Source organism: Haliotis rufescens, unplaced genomic scaffold (genome assembly GCF_023055435.1).
Source record: "Haliotis rufescens isolate VD_foot unplaced genomic scaffold, xgHalRufe1.0.p SCAF_14, whole genome shotgun sequence".
Taxonomy (NCBI): domain Eukaryota; kingdom Metazoa; phylum Mollusca; class Gastropoda; order Lepetellida; family Haliotidae; genus Haliotis; species Haliotis rufescens.
This window is the reverse complement of record NW_025963824.1, coordinates 28,346,834-28,369,065: the sequence shown is the minus strand read 5'-3', so window position 1 is coordinate 28,369,065 and position 22,232 is coordinate 28,346,834. Positions and strand designations below refer to the sequence as shown.

The window sequence follows — 22,232 nt, the reverse complement described above, 5'->3', positions numbered from 1 at the left end:
ATGTGTAAATGTTAAGTGTGCTCCAAGAGGAGGAGGGCGGGGGTATCTCAACAACTGTCTGTTATTTACAACATCCATCATTCCAGCAGCATCAGGGGCGCCACTGTCACAGACTGCGCTGCTTCAGAAGTTCACAGCTCTTGAAAACCAACTGTCTACAATGGCAAACCCAACGCCAGGTAAGTTCAAGAAAGCCTTACGACCACATGGACAAAACAGTTGCCTTGTCAGAACATCCAAACCTATAATTGTGTTTATAAAGCAGCTTGTCAAGTTGTAGTCATATATATTATACATTCGAGTGTACACATACCACAGACAGTCGATGCAACGTTAATCTTCGGTTTCTTTTTCTTTGTTTGTTTGTTGAATGACGCCGCACTCAGCAATGTCACAGCTATATGACGGGGGTCTGTAAATAATCGAGTCTGGACCAGACAATTCAGTGATTGATGTCATGACTAGATATCAGTGGAGTAGACCTTTAAAACACATAACAGACAGACACACACACACACACACACACACACACACACACACACACTTTGTATCCCGTCGTATAAACTCTTGCATCCTCTGTATCCCGTTGTGTTAACTCTTCTATCCTTTGTATCCCGTGGTATAAACTCTTGTATACTCTGTATCCCGTGGTATAAACTCTTGCATCCTCTGTATCCCGTGTTATAAACTCTTGCATCCTCTGTATCCCGTGGTATAAACTCTTGTATCCTCTGTATCCCGTGGTATAAACTCTTGTATCCGCTGTATCCCGTGGTATAAACTCTTGCATCCTCTGTATCCCGTGGTATAAACTCTTGCATCCTCTGTATCCCGTGGTATAAACTCTTGCATCCTCTGTATCCCGTGGTATGGACGCTTGTATCCTCTGTATCCCGTAGTATAAACTCTTGTATCCTCATCCCGTACAGCTCAGCTCCAGTCCGTGATGATGCAGTTTCAGCAGCTGGAGAGGCAGATGGAACAGTCCGCTAATTCAGGTAGGAACGTATTGTCTTGCAATCTCCCAAACCGCAAATCAAGGCAGGAACGTGTTGACATGCAATCGTCCATACTGCTATCTCAGGTATACGTAGGAACGTGTTGTTTTGCAATCTCCCATACCACTTTCCCAGGTAGGAGCGTTTTGTTTTGCAATCTCCAATACCACTATCCCAGGTAGGAGCGTTTTGTTTTGCAATCTCCCATACCGCTAATCAAGGTAGGAGCGTTTTGTTTTGCAATCTCCCATACCGCTATCCCAGGTAGGAGCGTTTTGTTTTGCAATCTCCAATACCGCTAATCAAGGTAGGAGCGTTTTGTTTTGCAATCTCCAATACCTCTAATCAAGGTAGGAGTGTTTTGTTTTGCAATCTCCAATACCGCTAATCAAGGTAGAACGTGTTGTTTTGCAATCTCCCATACCCTACACGTGCAGGCAACCAGAGCGAGTGAGTGAGTGATTAGTGCTTAACGCGGCATCAGCAATTCTGCAGGTTAGTCTCAGCGGTACAGGTAACAAGAAGATATTCGTAAACAGTTCCGTTTTCGCCCTTCATGCATTCTATTAAGACAATAAATTCTTAGTCCATACCGATGATGTTATTGCTCACGTCATCTTCTTTATAAAAGTATTTGAACGACAAACAACGAATTATTACGTTAATCGTCCGTCACATTCTCGACAATGGTGAAATTCGTTTGTTGGAGGACGAAACGGGACATTAAACAGGCCCTTTCCCCTCGTCATGTTAAACCACCTGGGAGGTCTTCACCAGTTATGATCATAAGACAATTTGTTCCATAAAGCCTCATTTATTATTTAACATTTCAGGTGCTCAATCACCGGCTATGACAGGGATGCCAAGCATGGCAGCGATGCCGGATATGACGGGGATGGCAAGCATGACAGGGATGCCTGATATGACAGGGATGGCAAGCATGACAGGGATGCCGGATATGACAGGGATGCCCTTGGACCGTGAGTAAAATCACCTTTAAAGCGTTTATCAATGTAGGAATACGAGAATATGCTGACGGAAATCCCAGTACACGTCCACAAACAGGAGGGGCGGTGTGGTAGCCGACTGGTTAAAGAGTTCGCTTCACGCTGAAGGCCCGGGGTCAATTCCCTACATGGGTACAATGTGTGAAGCCCATTTCTGGTATCCCCCACCGTGATGTTGCTGGAATATTGCTAAAGGTGGCGTAAAACCTCACTCACTCACTCACTCACTCACTCACTCACTCACTCACTCACTCACTCACTCACTCACTCACTCACTCACTCACTCACTCACTCACTCACCTATTGGTAGAAAGACTGTTCACTATTTGGTGCTGTAGTTTACCGTTATCTTACAGCTGCTGTTGCTTTGGGCTCGGAGTCGATACCAGCTATTGAGACACAAGTGATGACCTTAGAAAATCGTCTTATGACTCATTTTAAAAACCCAAGCCCAGGTGAGTACAGAAACCTAAGCTATGCAATGTCTGCTCCTTTATAACTAGTATTTTAGCATTGTTTTTCTTTTTCGTATTACATCATGTTTCGTCGTTATTATTTAATTGATTATGTAGAATATTAAAGGAATTATAGCCCGAAATGATTAATAGTGTCATGAAATCTTTCGTTCTTTTAAAACTCATTTAAACATGGATCTAGTTTTAATTGTATCAATTAAACGTTTGACTGCTTAAGCTCCAGATTGGGACTCTCATTATCGTGCTTATTTTGGCACTCGAGGGTTTTAACACACAAGTCATACTGGTTGATATAACAATCATGCCCCGTGCAGAAAGGGAATTCCTTTGTTCCGAATTAAGGCATCTTCCCGAGGCAAGGGAGTTAACTGACTATAAAAGTCCGGTTTCCACCCTTGCCGAGCTAGGCTGGAATTATTGAGTTATATTTTGGCTGGACTAACGAGTCTATGTATAGTCCAATCAATATCGCGTAACGAAATCGACATCCGGTTCGTAAACTGCCGTGCAGATTTCGGTCGATTGCAGGATTTGTGTACCGTCATTTTAGCGTCAACATATTTATTCCAAATCGTTTCATGTTTTTAATAAAGTTGCTCACATGATTTGATCCACTTCGCAAAGTAGGACCCGTTTTGTTACAATATAGATCTTGATTATCGATCAGATCGTCTTCCCCGGGCGCCGCTATTTTATTTGAAGCACATGCAAGTGATATAAGGGGTGGGATCTGATTGGTCAATAGGAGGGACATAGAAGGGACATAACTCGTAATTACCACTGGTGGCGCTAAGATCGAGACCAGAAATTCCAGCCTGGATCGGGAAGGGTGGAAACTGGACTTGTACAGTTAGTTAACTCCCTTGACTCGGGAAGATGGAATATAGGACACGTGCTATATTAAGTATTTCAGCTTTGGGATAGCGGTCGATAGCTGCAGTAATGGTCATGTGATGTTTTAGATCCAGCACAGACTCAGGCACTCGTTGCAGAATACGATGTACTCCAGAAGAGGCTAAAAGCCGCCCAGAGAGCTGCGGCAGGTGAGGTCACCGTATTAGTGGGATCGGGGTGGAATGATTAAGTTTGTTTGTTTGTGTGTTTGTTGTTTAACGCCGCACTCAGCAATATCCCAGCTATATGACGTCGAGTGTAAATAATCGTGTCTGGACCAGACAATCTAGTGATTGACATCATGAGCATCGACCTACACAATTAGAATACGATGACATGCATCAACCAAGTCAGCGAGTCTGACCACCCGATCCCGAAGGTTGCTGAAGACACCGCGTGTGTGTGTGTGCGTGTCTATGTGTGTGTGTGTAGGGGGCTCTAGGGGTAGGGGTAGAGGATTTTTGTGAGCTGGAATTTCAGGGTGGCGGACTTGAGGACTTGGCGTCGCGTTTTGGGGTATGATGTCGTCTCTGGCTTGGGGGGAGGTTTGAGTTTTGGGATTAGGTTGAGCTTTGGGTAAGGTGGAACGTTTAGGGTGGAACGGGTTGGTTTGGAAACTTTGGAGACTGTGACTCCTTGCCTGCTTGTGGACGTTGAGTGATTTGTGTAAAGGGAACATTTGGTTGACAGAAGCAATTGATATATAGCAGGCATTGAGGTTGTGAGATGGTTGAACGCCGCTTTAAACAGTATTTCAGTTGTGTACCGATGTATTCCGATATATCCCGATGTACCCCGATATATCCCGATGTATCCCGATGTATCAGATGGGCGTGGGACGAACGCCCACAGTGACACATGGGATGCAAGTAACTCTTCCTTAACACCTTAACCCCCAGGGCTACCCAAGTAGAGTCACATGACATATTGACAGAAATAAAACAGGGAGCAATATGACACTGATTCAGTGCATACCATAATCCATTAGTGTACATATACAGGCCTATCAATGGAACCAAAGTAAGATTTGTCCACAAAATATACATGTATTGTAATTGTCGAATTTGCACAATAAAAGGACTAAGTGGATGAACCATACATGACGTTCTCACAGAAGACTAGTTGGTGAGCAATCGGAAAAAAACGACGAACAATTAATTGTACAAACGACGACCAGGCGCACTCGGAAATACGACGACCAAGAAGTCGAAAAAACGACGACCAAACTATGTAAAATGTACGTTTCAGCTGGTTAGCCTTTTGGTGCAAATTAGACAAATAATTAATAATCATAATCATTTCCTTCCTTTGGACACATGACAGTTGGCCTGACATGCCATCAAATATTTATTGGACGTGGCAATGAAAGAGGACTGGAGGATTACAGAATTAGAATATTTGATAATAATCCTATTCTCTTCTGCAGTGTCAGCAAGTCCAATGCCAGCTGCAACAAACGCTCTCAGTCGTGAGTATTACTATCGTTTTTAAAGAATTCAATTGATATAAGTAATGTTGAGTGACATAGTACATTAGGTGTACAATAAACTAGCGGCCGTGAGCTACAACAAGTTGCGTTGTTTTAGAACCACCTGTTGGAAACGTCGCCAATTCGAGAAAGGGTGAGACTTTGTATACCTATTGCCCCCAGTCTTCGTACACTATTCAAAATATATCATCGGAAGAAAAAGCAACATTTCCAAGCCTGTAAAGGACATGAAAGACTTGTCTTTCCAAACATCCTGCAAACATTTTACATTTTGTCTCCAAGAAAAAACATTTCCACAACGCTTCGACCATGTCATAACTTTTCAAACATGGGTAATATCATATTTCGAGAGGTTTGAAATATGACATTTTCGTTTGGAATTTTGTTTTCAATGTTGCTGTTTCTTCCAGTGAATTTTCCACTCAACATGTACAATATACCGATGTTATGTCTTAGTCAGTCTGGACAGTAACATAGGTCCTTACCAAACATGTGTAAAAACTGGAACATTTCAAAAAGTAAAATTAGAATTGTCCATTCTATCGGAAGAACAAGCAATACCACGGGTCAAAATATAACTATTGTTATAACTGTGTACCCTCTATCCCCTACGAAACAGCTTGGTTCAAAGACTTGCTCGTATTTGTGAAAGGCAATTTCTGAAAAACACTGTAATCACTTTCTGAGCCAAGTGATAAAAGTACTGTTCACCCATCGGTACTGTTGTGTAGCGTAGTGGTGGGTAGATAGTATTGTGTAGACAGTGTGGTGTAGAGTAGTGTTGTGTAGAGTAGTGGTGGGTAGATAGTGTTGTGTAGACAGTGTGGTGTAGAGTAGTGTTGTGTAGAGTAGTGGTGGGTAGATAGAATTGTGTAGACAGTGTGGTGTAGAGTAGTGTTGTGTAGAGTAGTGGTGGGTAGATAGTGTTGTGTAGACAGTGAGGTGTAGAGTAGTGGTGTGTAGATAGTGTTGTGAGGATTGTGTTTAACAGGTGGCCGACCAGATGTATATAGGGTCTTCCCGGTGCCGTTATTCGTGCTCGGTGCTGCATTGGGATTGAGCTTTGGTCTTTGTGCTTCACATGTGTTACCGTTCTTATATTCAAGAATGGCAAGAATCTTCCGTGGTTAATTCGTTGCAGAGGTGTGAGACAATAATAATTAGTGTTAAATATGGAACGTATACACTTTATGTGAACAAAAACAACATGGAAAACAGAAAAAAACTGTAAAAAAATGTTTATTCTTTCAAGTAAGTTAAATACTGTCAAACATGTTCTATTATGTATTAAATATGTCATTTATGTTATTTCTTCACATTATTCCCAAGTGTGTCAAGGATGTTATTTCTCGCCACACCATGCATGTCCTGTTGTGCTGAGTCAGCTTGTTTCACAGAGCCTCAAACCAATACTTTCCGGTTCCAGCTTTCAGCGGTATGATGAACCCATTTGACATGTCTGGGATTGGAGCCTCACCAAATAGTAAGAAAGTTGTCACGCAACATTAGAATTTGTCAGTTTGGAAATGTTCTTTAGTCTAAATAAATATAATTTAACAGGCTATTTTATACATTTATTTGTTATTCATATTTAAGAACATGTGCCTTAACTCATTAATAATTAATATCAATAATAATGAATGTAGCAGATGTTTGAGAGTTTGACATAAGGTATAGTTACAAATGGTTTTGTGGTTCAAGAGGTCACTCGACATGCCAAAGCCCGGGTTCGATTCCCCACATGTGTACAATGTGTGAAACCCACATCTGATGTTCTCTGACACAATATTTAGGGAATACTGCTGACGTCGACATACAACCACGAACAACTACTAACTCACTGGTAACAGCAAAGTTATGGGACAGTAAACGGTATAACGTCACTTCCCCCAGCATGCTTGACCGTGTATTATTTTACATTGAAGGGAATCCTGTTTTAAACTGAGTGATTCATGTCATATTTCAATAGTACAAATACATAAATGTATTAGCTTCACTCAAATAATTTAGAGTGATTGTACCTGATTTTATACTGCTGTTATTATACTACCTTTATGTTTTAAAATAACATTACCTTTGACAACAGGTAACACTTCTCCACTGTCACCGCTTGCCTCTGGGTCACAAGGTAAGTCCTGGTCATTTATAAAATATAAAATTATAAAACTTAAGAAATATCTGTAACACGTCACATGTCTCAAGCATTTGATAAATTTCCAATAATAATGATTCCGGGATAAAAAGGGGCCCCCTGAAACCAGAGGCGACTAAATAGTTTGTCTGGTCAGTCTCGGTGACTCGGTCGATTGCATGTTGTAGTATATAGCAAATGCACATTGCTTAAGACACCTGCCAATAGATTGTCTGGTCAATACATTCCGCCATCACTTTGGGCTTCCCTCCCAGCAACCCATGCTTGTCGTAAGAGGCATAGACACAATATTTCTACATAATCCGCGACAGCACACAAAATGTATACACTTTAAAAATTGTTATGGCCGCTTTAAATATCCACTTTGAGCCCCACTGAATGCAAAGAGTATTGAGCCAGTGAAGATCCGGGGTAGAATAGGTCTTCAGCAACCCATGCTTGCCGTAAAAGGCGACTATGTTTGTCGCAAGAGGCGACTAACGGGATCGTGTGGTCAGGCTCGCTGACTTGGTTGATGTATGTCATCGTATCCCAATTGCGTGAATCGATGGTCATGACGGATTGTTTGGACTGGATTATTTACAGCCCGCTGGAACATTGCTGAGTGCGGCATTAAAAAACACACAAACATTAAAAGCATATACTGTCATTGTTGGTATTTTTCTAGGTTTGACTGCAGCAGACATCAATTCACTTCAGACCAATCCAGGTATGTACGAGATTGTACCATCAGCTTACACAAAAGTAATCTGTTCCCGAAGATAAAAAAATACAAGTTTCGCTACTTGTATTAATCGTTTCTGACAGGAAATGTGCTGACAAATTGTTTGCATTAACTCTCGGGAATCTCACACACACACACACACACACACACACACACACACACACACACACACACACACACACACACACACACACACACACACACACACACACACACGGACACGCACGCACACAGACAGACATACGCGCACACAAAGACACACAGAGACATACAAAGACACACACACTAACACGCACACAAGCACATATAGAAACACACACAAATAGACACGCACATACTCACAAACAAACACACACACACACACACGGTGTCTAAGAACCATATCTTATGAGAACGATACAAATTGTTCAATGGGTAAACACATGAAAAGGAAGAAATCGTTTCTGACAAAAAATGTGCTGACAACTCTCGGTTATCTTTCTCAGAGACACATACTCACACACAGCTACGCACGCACACACACAGACACTCCTTTACACGCACAAAAACACACATAGAAAGACACACATAGACACGCACATAAACACACACACACACACACACACACACACACACACACACACACACACACACACACACACACACACACACACACACACACACACACAGATCAGTGGGAAGGATAAAGCCATGAACTGTCGTCAGTAGCAATGTAGAAGTCCTTATCAATAATCAGGTTCCAGGTCTTGAATCAATTAAGAGCGGACCTGGGCGTTAGCTAATACAGACATGCGTTTACATCTTTGGTGGACCATTATTGACTACAAGAATTTTCAAAGTGTGAGTCTTCACAAATATACACACTTTTCTTCGACTGTTACTCAGTATCAACTTACTTTTGCAACAGGGCTTACTGGATTGGCAGGATTACAGGGGGCGGCAGCCGTGCCAGGATTGCCAGGAACTGCAAGTCTTGGAGCACGTGGTATAACTTTATATTTATGTCTGAGTCACAGATCAGATTCCTAAAGATTGTCATAATCGCACTTCATTCACATATAAGGCCCCTTGGGCATTCCGTGGGGTAAGAATTGTCCCCAAGTAAACTATGGTGGCGGTACGAGGTGACTTAATGGATCGGTGGTCTGACTCTGTGACTTGGTTGGTTGCGCGCAGCATACCCGACGTTGATTGTTGCTCGTTACATCAATCACTGGTTTGTATGATCCAGATCCGATTATTTACAAACTGCCGTCATATAGCTTTAATGTTGCCGAGTGAGGCGTTAAACAACAAACAAACAGAACTGTGTAATAACTGTCATTTAGACATCTTATGGTAGTGATAATGTGTTCTGTTGTGAGTTAAATCCTTTGGTAGGCATTACTAAGAAGTTGACGGATGACAAAGAAGACACAATTCATGGATAACAACCTCTTTATTTACTGCCAGGATTGATACAAAGAAATTGTTATCAATAAATTGTGTCTATTCCGTTGTGAAGAGTAATGCCCGACGGCGGCGATCGGTGTTCATAATATCAAGCACAGGTCTGTCCAAATCTATTTACAGGCCTCCGTCATATAGTTGGAATATTGCTGAGTTTCCAAAATATTTCAGCAACAATCTCTTTATTCGTTGCCCAAACCAATGATTTTGAAGTTCAAATAAGGTGTTTTTTGTGTTTCAGCCAGAGACATACTTGAACCAATGATAGAGAGACAGGAAGATTGTAAGTAAACGTTCTTCGAGTAACCAATACACCAACCAAAGAAAACTGCTGGCATACGTTTAACTTACAGAACACTAAAACTGAATCAGCTGTTGAAAATATCAGTTGAAGCTAGTTAAATCCAAACTCAAAACATTTCCAAGTAAATAAAGTACAAGACTGGAATCGCCATTTCCTTAAGTACCGTTAACTATCAGTAGCAGTTTCAGTCAATCACTTAAAACAATAAGCAGCTTCATCCACGAAGTGCCACATGGTTGGATACTGTGATGACAGCAGAGAACCGTATATTGATTATATGTTGCCACGTAGACAGTTTTGAGACGCTATTTCCGGTTACCCACTTGCGTTATGTATAGCAGATAATACTCGAGCCAATCAGAAATTCATAATTCCTTCACATTGGATGTAAACGATGTTTGAAGTAACCATTGTCTTCTTTACTTACAGTGGCGAGAAACGCAGGTAAGTACACACTTCGGGATACGTGAAACAACGGGGCAATGTTGAAGTAAGTCAGTAAGGATGAAGGTGTCTTCCCAATGCGCCAACAGTCCCATTGCGCCTACAATAAAATCATGACTTGGTACGGTCTGATGGCCTCAGACCACAGTTATCCCCCCTAAGTTTTACGAACCGGAAGGAAAATAGGAGAATATAGTGCCAACTCTCCTACCCAGAGTTCCATGCGGCCGGCAGCCAGCTAGCATAGTACCACTGCCACAGGCCAGCGCCATGTGACGATTCGTCGCATCTTTCACAGTCCATTCAAGATATTGCATATGCTTTTCATCCGTTTCATGTTTGACAAGTCTACACATTTTCATAAAGAAATGTCAAAGAATGATTTACTTTCATTGAGAAATTATGCAAATACGTAAAAATCTACTTGTTTTTGCGTAGTTATCCTATGTTTACATTGATTGTACGGCTCCACGTGCTGTCATCGAAGCCGAACGGAGAGCTAGCGACACGGTGACTTTGATGCATAAATATATATTGTCATGCAACTCACTGTTGTAGTTGTAGTAGCATATCTATATAGTTATGCAAAACAATATGTAAAGCGCCCCCAAATACTTGCATTAGTCCGTTCTATACTGATTTCTGAAAAAGCGCGTTTGTTTACAAACAAGAGAAAAGTCCGGTCACGTGATATGCAAATTAGCCTGTGGCAGTGGTGTTATGCTGAGTCACCACTGCGACGGAGTGTGTATAGTGCCCTGTTCAAATGGGCTGTTCAGCCTGTGCAATATTTTTTGGAGTGACTTGTGATAGCTTAAATGAAAGATTAGACATTGTAGTATATTGCCAATTCTTTGTTAGCCACATGCTGTGAAGGTATTGATTTCAGCCTCCCATAACTTGACCCCAAGTTGATGGCCGCTCTGTGTGTTTCGGCTCGAAACTTCCGGTGAGCACTGTTGACAGTGGTTACTGCGAAAGGTGGCTGGTCAATGCAGGCCGAAACTTTGTATATTAAGTGACAAGTGGCAGGTTGGTAAGCATGCAACAGGAGAACAGCCTACGACCGATAATAATTACGGTGGGCTGTCATGTCACTGTAGATAGCAAAGAAGGAAATTAATTGTGGTCTGAGGCCTGATGTTCAGAAAGTGATGTACGATTGAGCATGACTGTTGCCTGTTCCTGTCATCTGGCTTGTTTGAACAATGGGTTCATACGTAAAGTGCATTGATCTTAAAAATAGCTTCTTGAGGTTGCTTCTATATTTTGTTTTTACAATAATAAGAATGTATTCCTCTACTTGTTGTTTTACTTAACTTACAATGTATACATGAATCTGCAGCAGTTCAAGCCGGACTTGACTGTTCAACAGATAATGACGAACTAACTTTTAACTTTAATCCTGACGATTGTCTCTAAGCAAAGATAAGTCAAACAATGGTGGTTCAGCTTATTTACATAAATAGGAGACTGAAACAGGATGAAAGCCACTTGAGTGAGTGAGTGAGTGAGTTGGGTTTAACGCCGCTTTTAACAGTATTCCAGTTATATCGCGGCGTGTCAGCTTAATGTGGGAGGAAAGCCCGAAGTGATGCAGGTCTAAGACGTTTACCACTTCGGTGAACCCCACTAGCATGGGTATGGTGCTGACAAACCTAGAAACATATTTGGGGCGAACCGGATCGCCACTTGAAGTTGTAGACGTTAAACATCAAAGCAAATCCACACTTTGTCGCTTCATCAGACGCTTGTCATCTACCATAATGGAAAACGTCTGTGATATTTATTTTGTGTTGCAATTAACACACTGTTTGTTTTTTTGTTTTCAGCCAAAGCAAGGAAACTTGGTGAGTGTAACATGTTGGCACACAACACAAAATATTGTAACCTGAATTATTTCAGGTTATGTTTATTTATACATATTCACCGCGTTAAGATGGGGATCTATTGTGGCTTAGACTCTCTCTCCCAAGCGACATGTTATAGTCCTCTCATGGGATGGAAACCAATTTCACAAGCAACTTTAAAGGCATAACGTCATGCTTATCATTTGAGAAAAAACGTCCTGTTTCTTTGGATATGTCATAACAAATTTCAGAATTTTGAATACATAGAAGAGGAGGTTAACTGATAAAAACAAAATATGCAAACACCCTTCCCGACGCCCTTCCTGTGTACCCTAAGGCCCTGTCTGTTCTACTGACCCGTGACGATCGGGGTAGAATAACAGACAGTTGTTGAGGTACCCCTACCCTCCTCCTCTTGGAGCACACTTAACATTTACACATAAGACCCGTGAAGATCCGGGGTAGAATAAATCTTCAGCAACCCATGCCTGCCATAAAAGGCGACTATGCTTGTCGTAAGAGGCCACTAATGGGATCGAATGGTCAGGCTCGCTGACTTGGTTGACCCATGACATCGTGTCCTAATTACGTGGACCGATGCTCATGATGTCAATCACTGGATTGTCTGGTCCACACTCGATTATTTCCAGACCGCCGTCGTAAAGCTGGGATAATGCTGAGTGCGACGTTAAGCAACAAACAAGCAGAACTGTTCTACTGTATTGAACTCAATGCTAGCATGTGCTTAATATCGAACCTGTCTGATTTCCACAGCTGCCACCATGTCCTTGATCAACCAAATGACTGGAGGTGAGTTTATTCTGGAGTGAGTGAGTGAGTTGGGTTTAACGCCGCTTTTAACAGTATTCCAGTTATATCACGGCGTGTCAGCTTAATGTGGGAGGAAAGCCCGAAGTGATGCAGGTCTCTGACGTTTACCACTTCGGTGAAACCCACGAGTTGCTGACAAACCTAGAAACATAATCGGGGCGAACCGGAGTTTATTCTGGAGCTTCAACACGGGTGTATATCACCACCGATGATAACATCACGGGTTTGGGTGTCCATTAAAACGTTCCTGTCTTGTGAAACACCCAACGAAAATAACCAAATAGTGTAATTCTTCACGTGCCACTTTTAAGGTCGTCACAGTTAAAAGAGACTGTCTGTGGCCAAGAAACAACCATTCTTAGTCTGTGGGGTGATATTATAAATCTTAACATTAAATTGTACTTAGAGCTTCTGCTCGCTACTCCACAGGGTGCTGAAAATACTATTTACATGCGCACTGATCATTGTAAGATGAGGATGTTCCTCTTTTGTGTGTCTTATAGGTTCATGAAAGTTATTGCTATCAAATTATATGTCCTGTTGGGCCCAAACATATGTGCACGGTGCAGTTCTGTCTATCGTACACTATGTTAAAGTGTGCCTATAGAATGCCTATTACGAACAATTACGAAATAACTCAAATGAAGATTCAAGGGTATTATTTTGATAAAGGCAATAGGGACTCACCATTTGATTTTTGGGGTGGGGTGGGGGTCGGGGTAATGGTTGTGTCTGGGATTGTTCTAAATAAAATAAATTGTCCCAAAATGCTTGAAAAGATTTATATGCATCATGCTGATGAGAAAAATATAACTTGTCTATTTTGCAAGGCGTGTTTTTTTAATACTTAATAATAAAAAGAGATCTGGTTTTGCAAATTTTGCTGAAATCCAAGCCCAAAGCCCCGAATATCAAATGGACGCGCCTTTACTTACGGCTAAATACCATTATGCTAAAATGTGCATTTTACTGCAAAAATACTGACACTAATCCAACGTTTATAACACGGTTTTGTTCAAGGGTCTTCAAATGGACCGTCAATGGGATCGTCAATGGGGACCCCCATGGACACTTTGCCTGGCAGTAACAGCGGTGAGTCTTCTTCACAGTCTTTACTCTGTAAAGTCTGGTACTTGATACACATGTTGCTTTTCCAGTTGCACAACATTACTCTTATTTTAATTTCGGAACTTAGGTGGTTTGATACCAGGACGCGTTTAATGAACAAATATGGTACATGTTGTTACCGTGCCTCGCGCTTATGGGGATAATATTAAGGCCGTGTGTCAGTATACGGTGTCTGGGTTTGGTATCTTTATAATCTCAGGTTCTGTGTCAACATATCTCGGGTATAACAATTTTAACTCCCTGTCCTGGCAGGTTCTGTGTCAACGTGGCGTCACATCGTGTACGACGATGTAACCTCGCTATCCGGGCACGTTCTGTTTCAGCACTATGTCGAATATCGGCCTACGACTTTCTCCAAACACAGAAATCTCGATATATATCTCAGGAGATTGCTTTCTTTATCAAGTGTTGAATGTTTTTGGTCCCAGACAGTAAGTGGATGTCTAAGGTTCATTACCAACCCAAGTACAATACAACTGTGTGTAAGTCTATGATTTGTATCGATGGAGATTGTCTTGTCTTGTCGAAATTTACGCGTAATGATTAAATGAAACAAATGTGACATGGACCATCTGAACATTGTACTGACTGCATTGTATTGATTGTTCTTCTCAGAACAGAAATGTCAGAGACATCTTCCGATCATGCTCCAATTTAGTTAGTTCATGATTCAAGCATCAAAAACTCTTTGCAACTTCTTTTTCTTCTTTAATGCCGCACTCACCAATATTCCAACTATATGACGGCGGTCTCTAAAAAATCGAGCCCGACCTCTTTGGTCATGTGGACAAGGCGTCCGACCTCGGATCAGAAGGTTCGTGGTTCGATTCCCATCACGGGACTCGGAAATTGTATCGCCGCTAATTTTCTTCAACATTTCGTCAGTACCATTCAGAGAACCATTAAGCAATGGTTACACCTGACAATGACTCATAGATAAAGAAGATAAAGTAAATGTCTTCTTTGTTCCAGTGTTCCCGGGTGCTGGGAGTAACGGCCAATCCCCATCCGCGCCGTCTAGCGGTAGGTATCTTACATAGCCTTTCTGACACTTGAATTTATTATTGACAATATGATTGTATAGGTAATATTTAATGAATGTCAAATAAACAAGTCTGAAAAGAGCGCTTACTCCAAGTTTGGAAAGAGCGTTCATGACGTGTTTTTTAAGCTAAAATGGATAGAATTTGTAGCCAATCCCAACAAACACAAAACAAACAAACAACAGCACTTGTTTAGTGGCTGTATTAAAACCTCATAACGGAAGTCATTGATTTGCAAATAACAGCGTCATAGAACATCATATAGGATGACGTCACAAACATTAAACGTCATGTCAGTGGCGTCACATAACAGTAATATTAAATATTCAATTACTAAATTTGTGTGGTATCTATTCCATCAGTGGAATACTTTCTTCCAGTTATTCAAAAGATACTTATCCAGAAAGATATTGATGCGGGCGTAACATCCGAAGGATTGCTGGGATTCAGTCCCATTTCATAAAGTTGTTTGAATGCCGCACACACTCCCAATCATTCTTCAATGTACAGCAACCTACACACACAATGTCTGGTCCACACTTAATTATTTACAAACCTCTGTCTAAGGAATATTCCTACGTGCGACGTTAAAAACAAACAAATAACATATTATTTATTCAAATATTGATAAACCTCTCATGACGCTTGGAAGTGGATTATTGACCAAATAAAAGCGTGTGTTAATCTGTGCCAAGTGTACATACATAACCCAAGTCTCGGAGATTTGACGCCTTCGTATTGATGTTATATTAATAGTGTGTTGAAGGACGTTGGTATGAGTCAGAGACGAAGAGAATCGAGTGTGGTTATTCCCTGGCGTTGACGTATTTTATTTACAAACAAATGAGAGCTGAATGATGAATGACAGGGGTGAATGATAAATGACAGGGGTGAATGATGAATGACAGGGGTGAATGATGAATGACAGGGGTGAATGATGAATGACGGGGGTGAATGATGAATGACAGGGGTGAATGATGAATGACAGGGGTGAATGATGAATGACAGGGGTGAATGATGAATGACAGGGGTGAATGATGAAAGACAGGGGTGAATGATGAATGACAGGGATGAATGATGAATGACAGGGGTGAATGATGAATGACAGGGGTGAATGATGAATGACAGGGGTGAATGATGAAGACAGGGGTGAATGATGAATGACAGGGGTGAATGATGAATGACAGGGGTGAATGATGAATGACAGGGGTGAATGATGAATGACAGGGGTGAATGAGATGTTGAGTAAGAGAATATGCCGGCAAAATCTGACTCATGTTAAACCGCGAAATACATCGTTCATTGTCATGCTAGATATTTTTTTAAATAGTTGTTAGTCTCCATATTTCTTGAAGCTCTGATAGACAGAAATGTCTGAATCTGTCCAAAAAACAAACTCCAGGTATTATTGTCAGAACTATCTGTGTCTGAATTTATCAAGCTTGATTGTGCCTCGAACTGTTGTAAAATGTAAGCTGCTGCTATTTCAGGTTCTTCAGGCACATCGTCGATGTCCAGTCTAGGAATGCATAACGGTCACATGCCCGCCGAATTGTTTCCAGGTAAGCAACTAATACGTTGTTGTTTTTCATTTATAAATTAACTTACCCCATGACGATTCCGGGTGAGAATAATTTCCAGCAACTTATGCTGGACGTAACTGGCGACGAAAAGGATCTGGGAGCCATGTTCAGTGACTGAGATTGGTATCAAGTCATCGCACCCCTACCGCGTGGACTGTTCCTCACGATATCAATCACTATGACTGTAGTTTGTTCAGCATAATTCCTTAGATGCTTATGTTTACAACACCTTGAAAGTATCCGCCTTGTGTTCTCTCCATTTGTTTGTTTGTTGTTTAACGTCTCTGTCAGCAAAAAACCTACCCGTGAAGATCCGGTTTACAATTGGGCTTCAGTTACCAATGCTTGTCGACTAACGGGATATGGTTGTCAAGCTCGCTGACTTGGTTGATGATGTCATCGTATTCCAGTTGCGTGGATCAATGCTCATGTTGCCAATCACTGGATTGTCTGATCCAGACCCGATTATTTACAGACTGCTGTCTAATGGCTGGAATATTGCTGTGTGCGGCGTTAAACAACAAACAAATAAACAAAACTTGTTTGTCACGATTTCAAATTTCATACAGGCTGTACCATGTATCTATTTTCTGTTTTTAGGCTCTGGATCCCAGTCCTTAATGCATTGTAAGTAATGATATGTCATGTATACAACATACATGGATATGTGATGGATGATACAATATGTATAAAATTATATCTACCAGAACTATTTCTTTCCAAAACATTTACAATTAGTCGACCTTTGGTACATTTTCGCTTCCAGATTACTATATGTCATCTATTAAGGACAAACAGTATAATATTTTGTTGCGAGTAACAATGGGTCCATTTCTGATGTCCCCCGCCGTTAATTTGCAGGAATATGGCAAAAATAAACGGCGTAAAACCATACTCTCTCACTCTGTCGACCTATAGACTAGGTCTTCAGCAACCCATGCTTGCCGTAAAAGGCGACTATGCGACTAACGGGATCGGGCGTTCAGGCTCGCTGACTTGGTTGATGCATGTCATCGATCCAAAGTGCGTGGATCGATGCTCATGATATTAATCACTGGGTTATCTGGTCCAGACTCGATTATTTACAGACCGCCGTCATAAAGCTGGAATATTGCTGAGTTGCGGCGTTAAACAACAAACCAACCAACCACTCTATAGTAAGTCGTGTGTGTATACTTACTTACTTCATTATGTTTCAGCACCGCTGCCAGACTTGTTCCCTCAGGGCTCAGCCGCTGGTAACCATTTTATATTTCATCTTACTGTTACGTCGGGAACTACATGGCAACGTCATTACATACGTCTACATAACCTGTAAAATAGCAAACGCCTGGCATAGAGCATTATCTGAAATCCAAAACAGAGATGACTAGAAGGGTGTTCTTTGATATAGTAAACTTCATATATTAGCAATATCAATTGAAAACTGCCGGCCAATAGAAAGAATACAGACATGTGTGATGGTCGTTAAAAAGGAATCACATTATGGGTATGTTTGTTTGTTTGTTTGTTATTTTACGCCGCACTCGGCAATATTCCAGCTATACGACGGCGGTCTGTAAATAATCGAGTCTGGACCAGACAATCCAGTGATTGATATAATGAGCATCGATCCACGCAATTGGGATCGATGACTCGCTTCAACCAAGTCAGCGAGCCTGACCACCCGATCCAGTTAGTCGTTTTTTACGACAAGCATAGTCACCTTTTAGGGCAAGCATGTGTTGCTGAATACCTATTCTACCCCGGATCTTCACGGGTCTATGAATATGTGGGCATTTCACAAGTTACAATGGCACTAGGCTGAGATAGTTACCACACTGATGAGCCGTGCTCTGTTCGAGGGTGTGTAGACAAACCAAGTGACTTTCACATAACACCACGAACGAGTTTTAGAATACAGCAGTTCTTGGTGGGGGCTCGATGCCCACCTGTAAGGTTCACAGCTATCGTGTCGAACGCCCGTTCTAGATGTTTCCCTTGTGAGCATAAGTCTCACCTGCTCATGGAGATCACCCTTTATGGTTTGTTTCATTCCAGATCCACAAATGCAGCAATTCTTCCAGAGCTTCCAGCAACAAGGAGGTAGGTAGTCCGAACATGACCCTGATTTCCCCATGAAACAAATAAAACAAAGAACAAGGATACGGAAGCCTTTGAGGGCCATTTATTTCTTTAATTTTGTTCTTGAAATTTTAAGATACTGAGTTGAAATTTCAAGAAACTAAATTGAAAAGGTAATAAGTTATATAAATGTCAAGTTATAATCTTATAATTTCAAATTATTATATTGACATTTCAACTTACTAACATGAAACAAAGAAAAAAAAAGAAATGGCCCTCAAAGACTGCCGTACAAGGCACAGGTTGTGCAATATTTGGTTGCTCCTACAATATAACAGAAGAAGACATGGAACCCCTAACAACACCCCACCCATCACACAAGGAAAGATAACTCGTCCGTTAAATAACGGACGATGCTTACATTCACATAACTAATATCATATCTGTGTTAATTTACCAGACTAATCCCAAAACAAATGGTCGAAAAACATCGTTACCACCATGTGTTTCATTTGATCCATTTCTATTTTTTCCATGACCTTATAGTAACGCAATATATCACGAATTTATGTACAATAGCTTTTGTTTAACATTAAGGTAACATATCTTCATCTAACATTTACCTATCGATCTCTCTTTCAGTTATGTCGCCATTTTTTGGAGGAGCAAGTAAGTATATACTCGCTTTAAATACTTCAATGTGAGTTATTGACGACAGTTGTCGGGTAAGTACTCTTGTCTAATTCGACAAAGAAGTATAAGTACCAGTGTAGGGAGCCAGTAGTAGGATACTTGACCATTTGAGGTAGGCATTCTAAACTTAAAACTATGAGTCTGAGTTTACTTTAAAAAAACACCTTGCAACAGTGTAATGTTTGTGGCAGGGGATTTCTTATTTTATCAACCGACCAAGCATAATTATTATTTTACGAATTTTCGGGGGCAATTTATTTTTTCCCATAAAATCCTAGGATGACGTGGACAATGTATATAGCTAGATGCAATGTGAACCCTCTGACACAGAGATGTAGTGTTACTAAGTATATGCAGTGCTATTACTCCACAATCCCATAGTTTCCTTACAGAGAAGTATTCAGCGGGTTAGCCTACGGCGGTGGGGTATCCTTGTATTGTGTGACCTTGTTTTCTGGGGCGGTGGGTTAGTCTTATATTCTGCGACAGTGTTGTAGACTTGTATTCCGGCACTGTCGGTTGATCTTATATTCAACGACAGTGGTGTAGTCTTGTATTCTGGGAAGGTGGGGTAGTCTTGTATTCTGGGACGATGGGGTAGTCTTGTATTCTGGGAAGGTGGGGTAGTCTTGTATTCTGGGACGGTGGGGTAGTCTTGTATTCTGGGAAGGTGGGGTAGTCTTGTATTCTGGGAAGGTGGGGTAGTCTTGTATTCTGGGACGGTGGGGTAGTCTTGTATTCTGGGACGGTGGGGTAGTCTTGTATTCTGGGAAGGTGGGGTAGTCATGTATTCCGGGACGGTGGGATAGTCTTGTATTCTGGGACGGTGGGGTAGTCTTGTATTCTGGGACGGTGGGGTAGCCTTGTACTCTGGGACGGTGGGGTAGTCTTGTATCCTGGAACTGTGGGGTAGTCATGTATTCCGGGACGGTGGGATAGTCATGTATTCTGGGACGGTGGGGTAGTCTTGTATTCTGGGACGTTGGGGTAGCCTTGTATTCTCTGACGGTGGTTTAGTGCTGTATTCAGGAACGATGGGGCTGTCAAGTTATCCAAAGGGGGACAGTGACGTTATCTTCGTTCGTTGCAATATGTTAATTGTATTTGTTTTTAAAACAACTTTCCACAGGCCGACCGCCATTATCCGATGATTAAGAACAGACAATATTTATTGCTGCCACGATCATTTACAGACAATAAAGCTATGTCGTTCCAAGATATAGAGTACTTCGTCGCCACAATTATAGTTGTCCTTGATACCTTATTCAGTTAAACTGCCATCGCATCAGCAATAAAATAGTAATATTGCATGATATTCACGACACTAAGGCTAAGCATGACATAAGCCATATTGTTCCCTAAATAATTAACACGTCATCTTCTTAGTTGTCTGTTATGATTAATAAAGGCGTTAGAATTCTACCGTGTTGTTTCAGTTGTTAACATATTGTTACATTGCTGCTGATAGTGTTGTTATTTGTTGTTATAGTGTTGTTAGTGTTTTTACATTGTTGTGATTGTTGTTTCAGTGTTGTAGCTAGTGATGTTACTTTACTTGTTAGTGTTACTATAGTGTAGTTAATTGTTGTTACATTATAGTTACATTGTTGTTTATTGTTATTGGTGTTGTTAATGTGTTGTTAATGTTGTTAAATTGATGTTTTCAGGATGATGATTTCTGTTGGAGACCCCTTTTACGTGTCAAATTACACGCAGGATGACGCGCTGACTTCTCTCTGATCTGTAACCACGTTTCGATTACACGTCTAAAAACTATTGTGATTCAAAGTAATAAAATACTAAAAAAATGCGACTGAAATATGTTTCTTTCTTTGTTGTGTGAGTGGATGTTTACAATTTAGACAGAGCACGATGACTTCTATATTTTCCGAAATATATTTAACATATTTTGGGAAATGTCTGGTTATATTACGAATTACAGTAATGTTGACGTAGTGATATGAATAGATAGACGGTTTGAGTGGGTATAGTTATATGCTTTTTTCAGCAATATTCCAGCAACATCACGGCGGGGTTATATGCCGCTTTCAGCAATATTCCAGCAACATCACGGCGGGGGGCACCATAAGTGCTTCACCCATTGTACTCATACTGGGAATGGAACCCGGGCATGCGGCGCGACGAGCCAACGCTTTAACCACTAGGCTACCCCACCGCCTCAGACAGGATTTGAAATATATATTCCATAATATCATACCCAGGAACGCTTCTTTTCCGTTTGTTTGTTTATCGCCGCACATGCACGTATGTGTGTGTGTGGCTGCTTGTACCAGTCCGGACTGATGCCGATTTATAGTGCTAGCCCACTGCCGAGATACCATGCCGCAGTTTAACATGAATACCCCACTCAGACACAGTATACTGACTCCGAGCCGACCAGTGTGCGGCAATAAACAACAAACGAACAAACAAACAAACAAACAAAAGATGCCATGGGGCAAAAAAAGGCAAAATAGTGATGAAAAGGCGTATGCATGGATCACTGTAAGGATCACTACTATCACACACAGAATGAAGCTAGCATTACCAGTCAGTACCGATTTATTGGCGTTATACGTAGAAGTCTAAAGACTTTCATTTCAACAGGGGTAGCCTAGTGGTTAAAGCGTTCGCTCGTCACGTTTAAGACCCGGGTTCGATTCCCGACATGGGTACAATGTGTGAAGCCCATTTCTGGTGTCCCCCGCCGTGATGTTGCTGGAATATTGCTAAAAGTGGCGTAAAACAATACTCACTGACTCACTCATTTCAACAACGCTGAAAAGTATCAGTACCAGCTCATACCACGAATTATGTCACATTATGCAGTGACAAACAAATTATTGTCAATCTTGGAATCAGAGCTGACAATCAGCATCTGTGCAATCAGTATCTGGAGTACCATCTCATGGATGACATTTTCGAGGCGTCTCCTCATACTGCTGATCCGACGTCTGAATTTCAACATTGGAATCCGCTGTCATTCCTGGTTGAGAATTCGGGTCAGTTCATTCATGTTTTCAACTGGAGTGAGTGAGTGAGTGAGTATGGTTTTACGCCGCTTTTAGCAATATTCCAGCAATATCACGGCGGGGGACACCAG

At 41.3% G+C, this 22,232-nt stretch overlaps 1 protein-coding gene across 11 annotated transcripts in view; it reads left to right on the top strand.

Moving 5' to 3' along the window:
- The window catches only part of LOC124131286 (glutenin, high molecular weight subunit PW212-like), a 48,538-nt gene extending 27,599 nt beyond the window's left edge, over positions 1-20,939 (top strand). For 9 of the 11 annotated variants that reach the window (XM_046494469.2, XM_046494462.2, XM_046494470.2 and 6 more), the window contains 23 exons: positions 87-179; positions 930-998; positions 1,832-1,978; positions 2,362-2,460; positions 3,444-3,524; positions 4,802-4,843; positions 4,962-4,997; positions 6,291-6,347; positions 6,951-6,992; positions 7,684-7,725; positions 8,648-8,725; positions 9,431-9,472; positions 9,923-9,937; positions 11,770-11,787; positions 12,562-12,597; positions 13,639-13,710; positions 14,719-14,769; positions 16,280-16,351; positions 16,973-16,999; positions 17,572-17,610; positions 18,413-18,457; positions 19,079-19,105; positions 20,797-20,939. In XM_046494469.2, coding sequence (XP_046350425.2) covers positions 87-179; positions 930-998; positions 1,832-1,978; positions 2,362-2,460; positions 3,444-3,524; positions 4,802-4,843; positions 4,962-4,997; positions 6,291-6,347; positions 6,951-6,992; positions 7,684-7,725; positions 8,648-8,725; positions 9,431-9,472; positions 9,923-9,937; positions 11,770-11,787; positions 12,562-12,597; positions 13,639-13,710; positions 14,719-14,769; positions 16,280-16,351; positions 16,973-16,999; positions 17,572-17,610; positions 18,413-18,457; positions 19,079-19,105; positions 20,797-20,801 — 1,235 coding nt within the window. In that variant the 3' untranslated portion in view covers positions 20,802-20,939. The remainder of the gene's footprint in view (positions 1-86; positions 180-929; positions 999-1,831; positions 1,979-2,361; positions 2,461-3,443; positions 3,525-4,801; positions 4,844-4,961; positions 4,998-6,290; positions 6,348-6,950; positions 6,993-7,683; positions 7,726-8,647; positions 8,726-9,430; positions 9,473-9,922; positions 9,938-11,769; positions 11,788-12,561; positions 12,598-13,638; positions 13,711-14,718; positions 14,770-16,279; positions 16,352-16,972; positions 17,000-17,571; positions 17,611-18,412; positions 18,458-19,078; positions 19,106-20,796) is intronic. The other 2 variants (XM_046494460.2, XM_046494463.2) reach the window with 2 other exon arrangements.
- Positions 20,940-22,232: the final 1,293 nt, after the last annotated feature.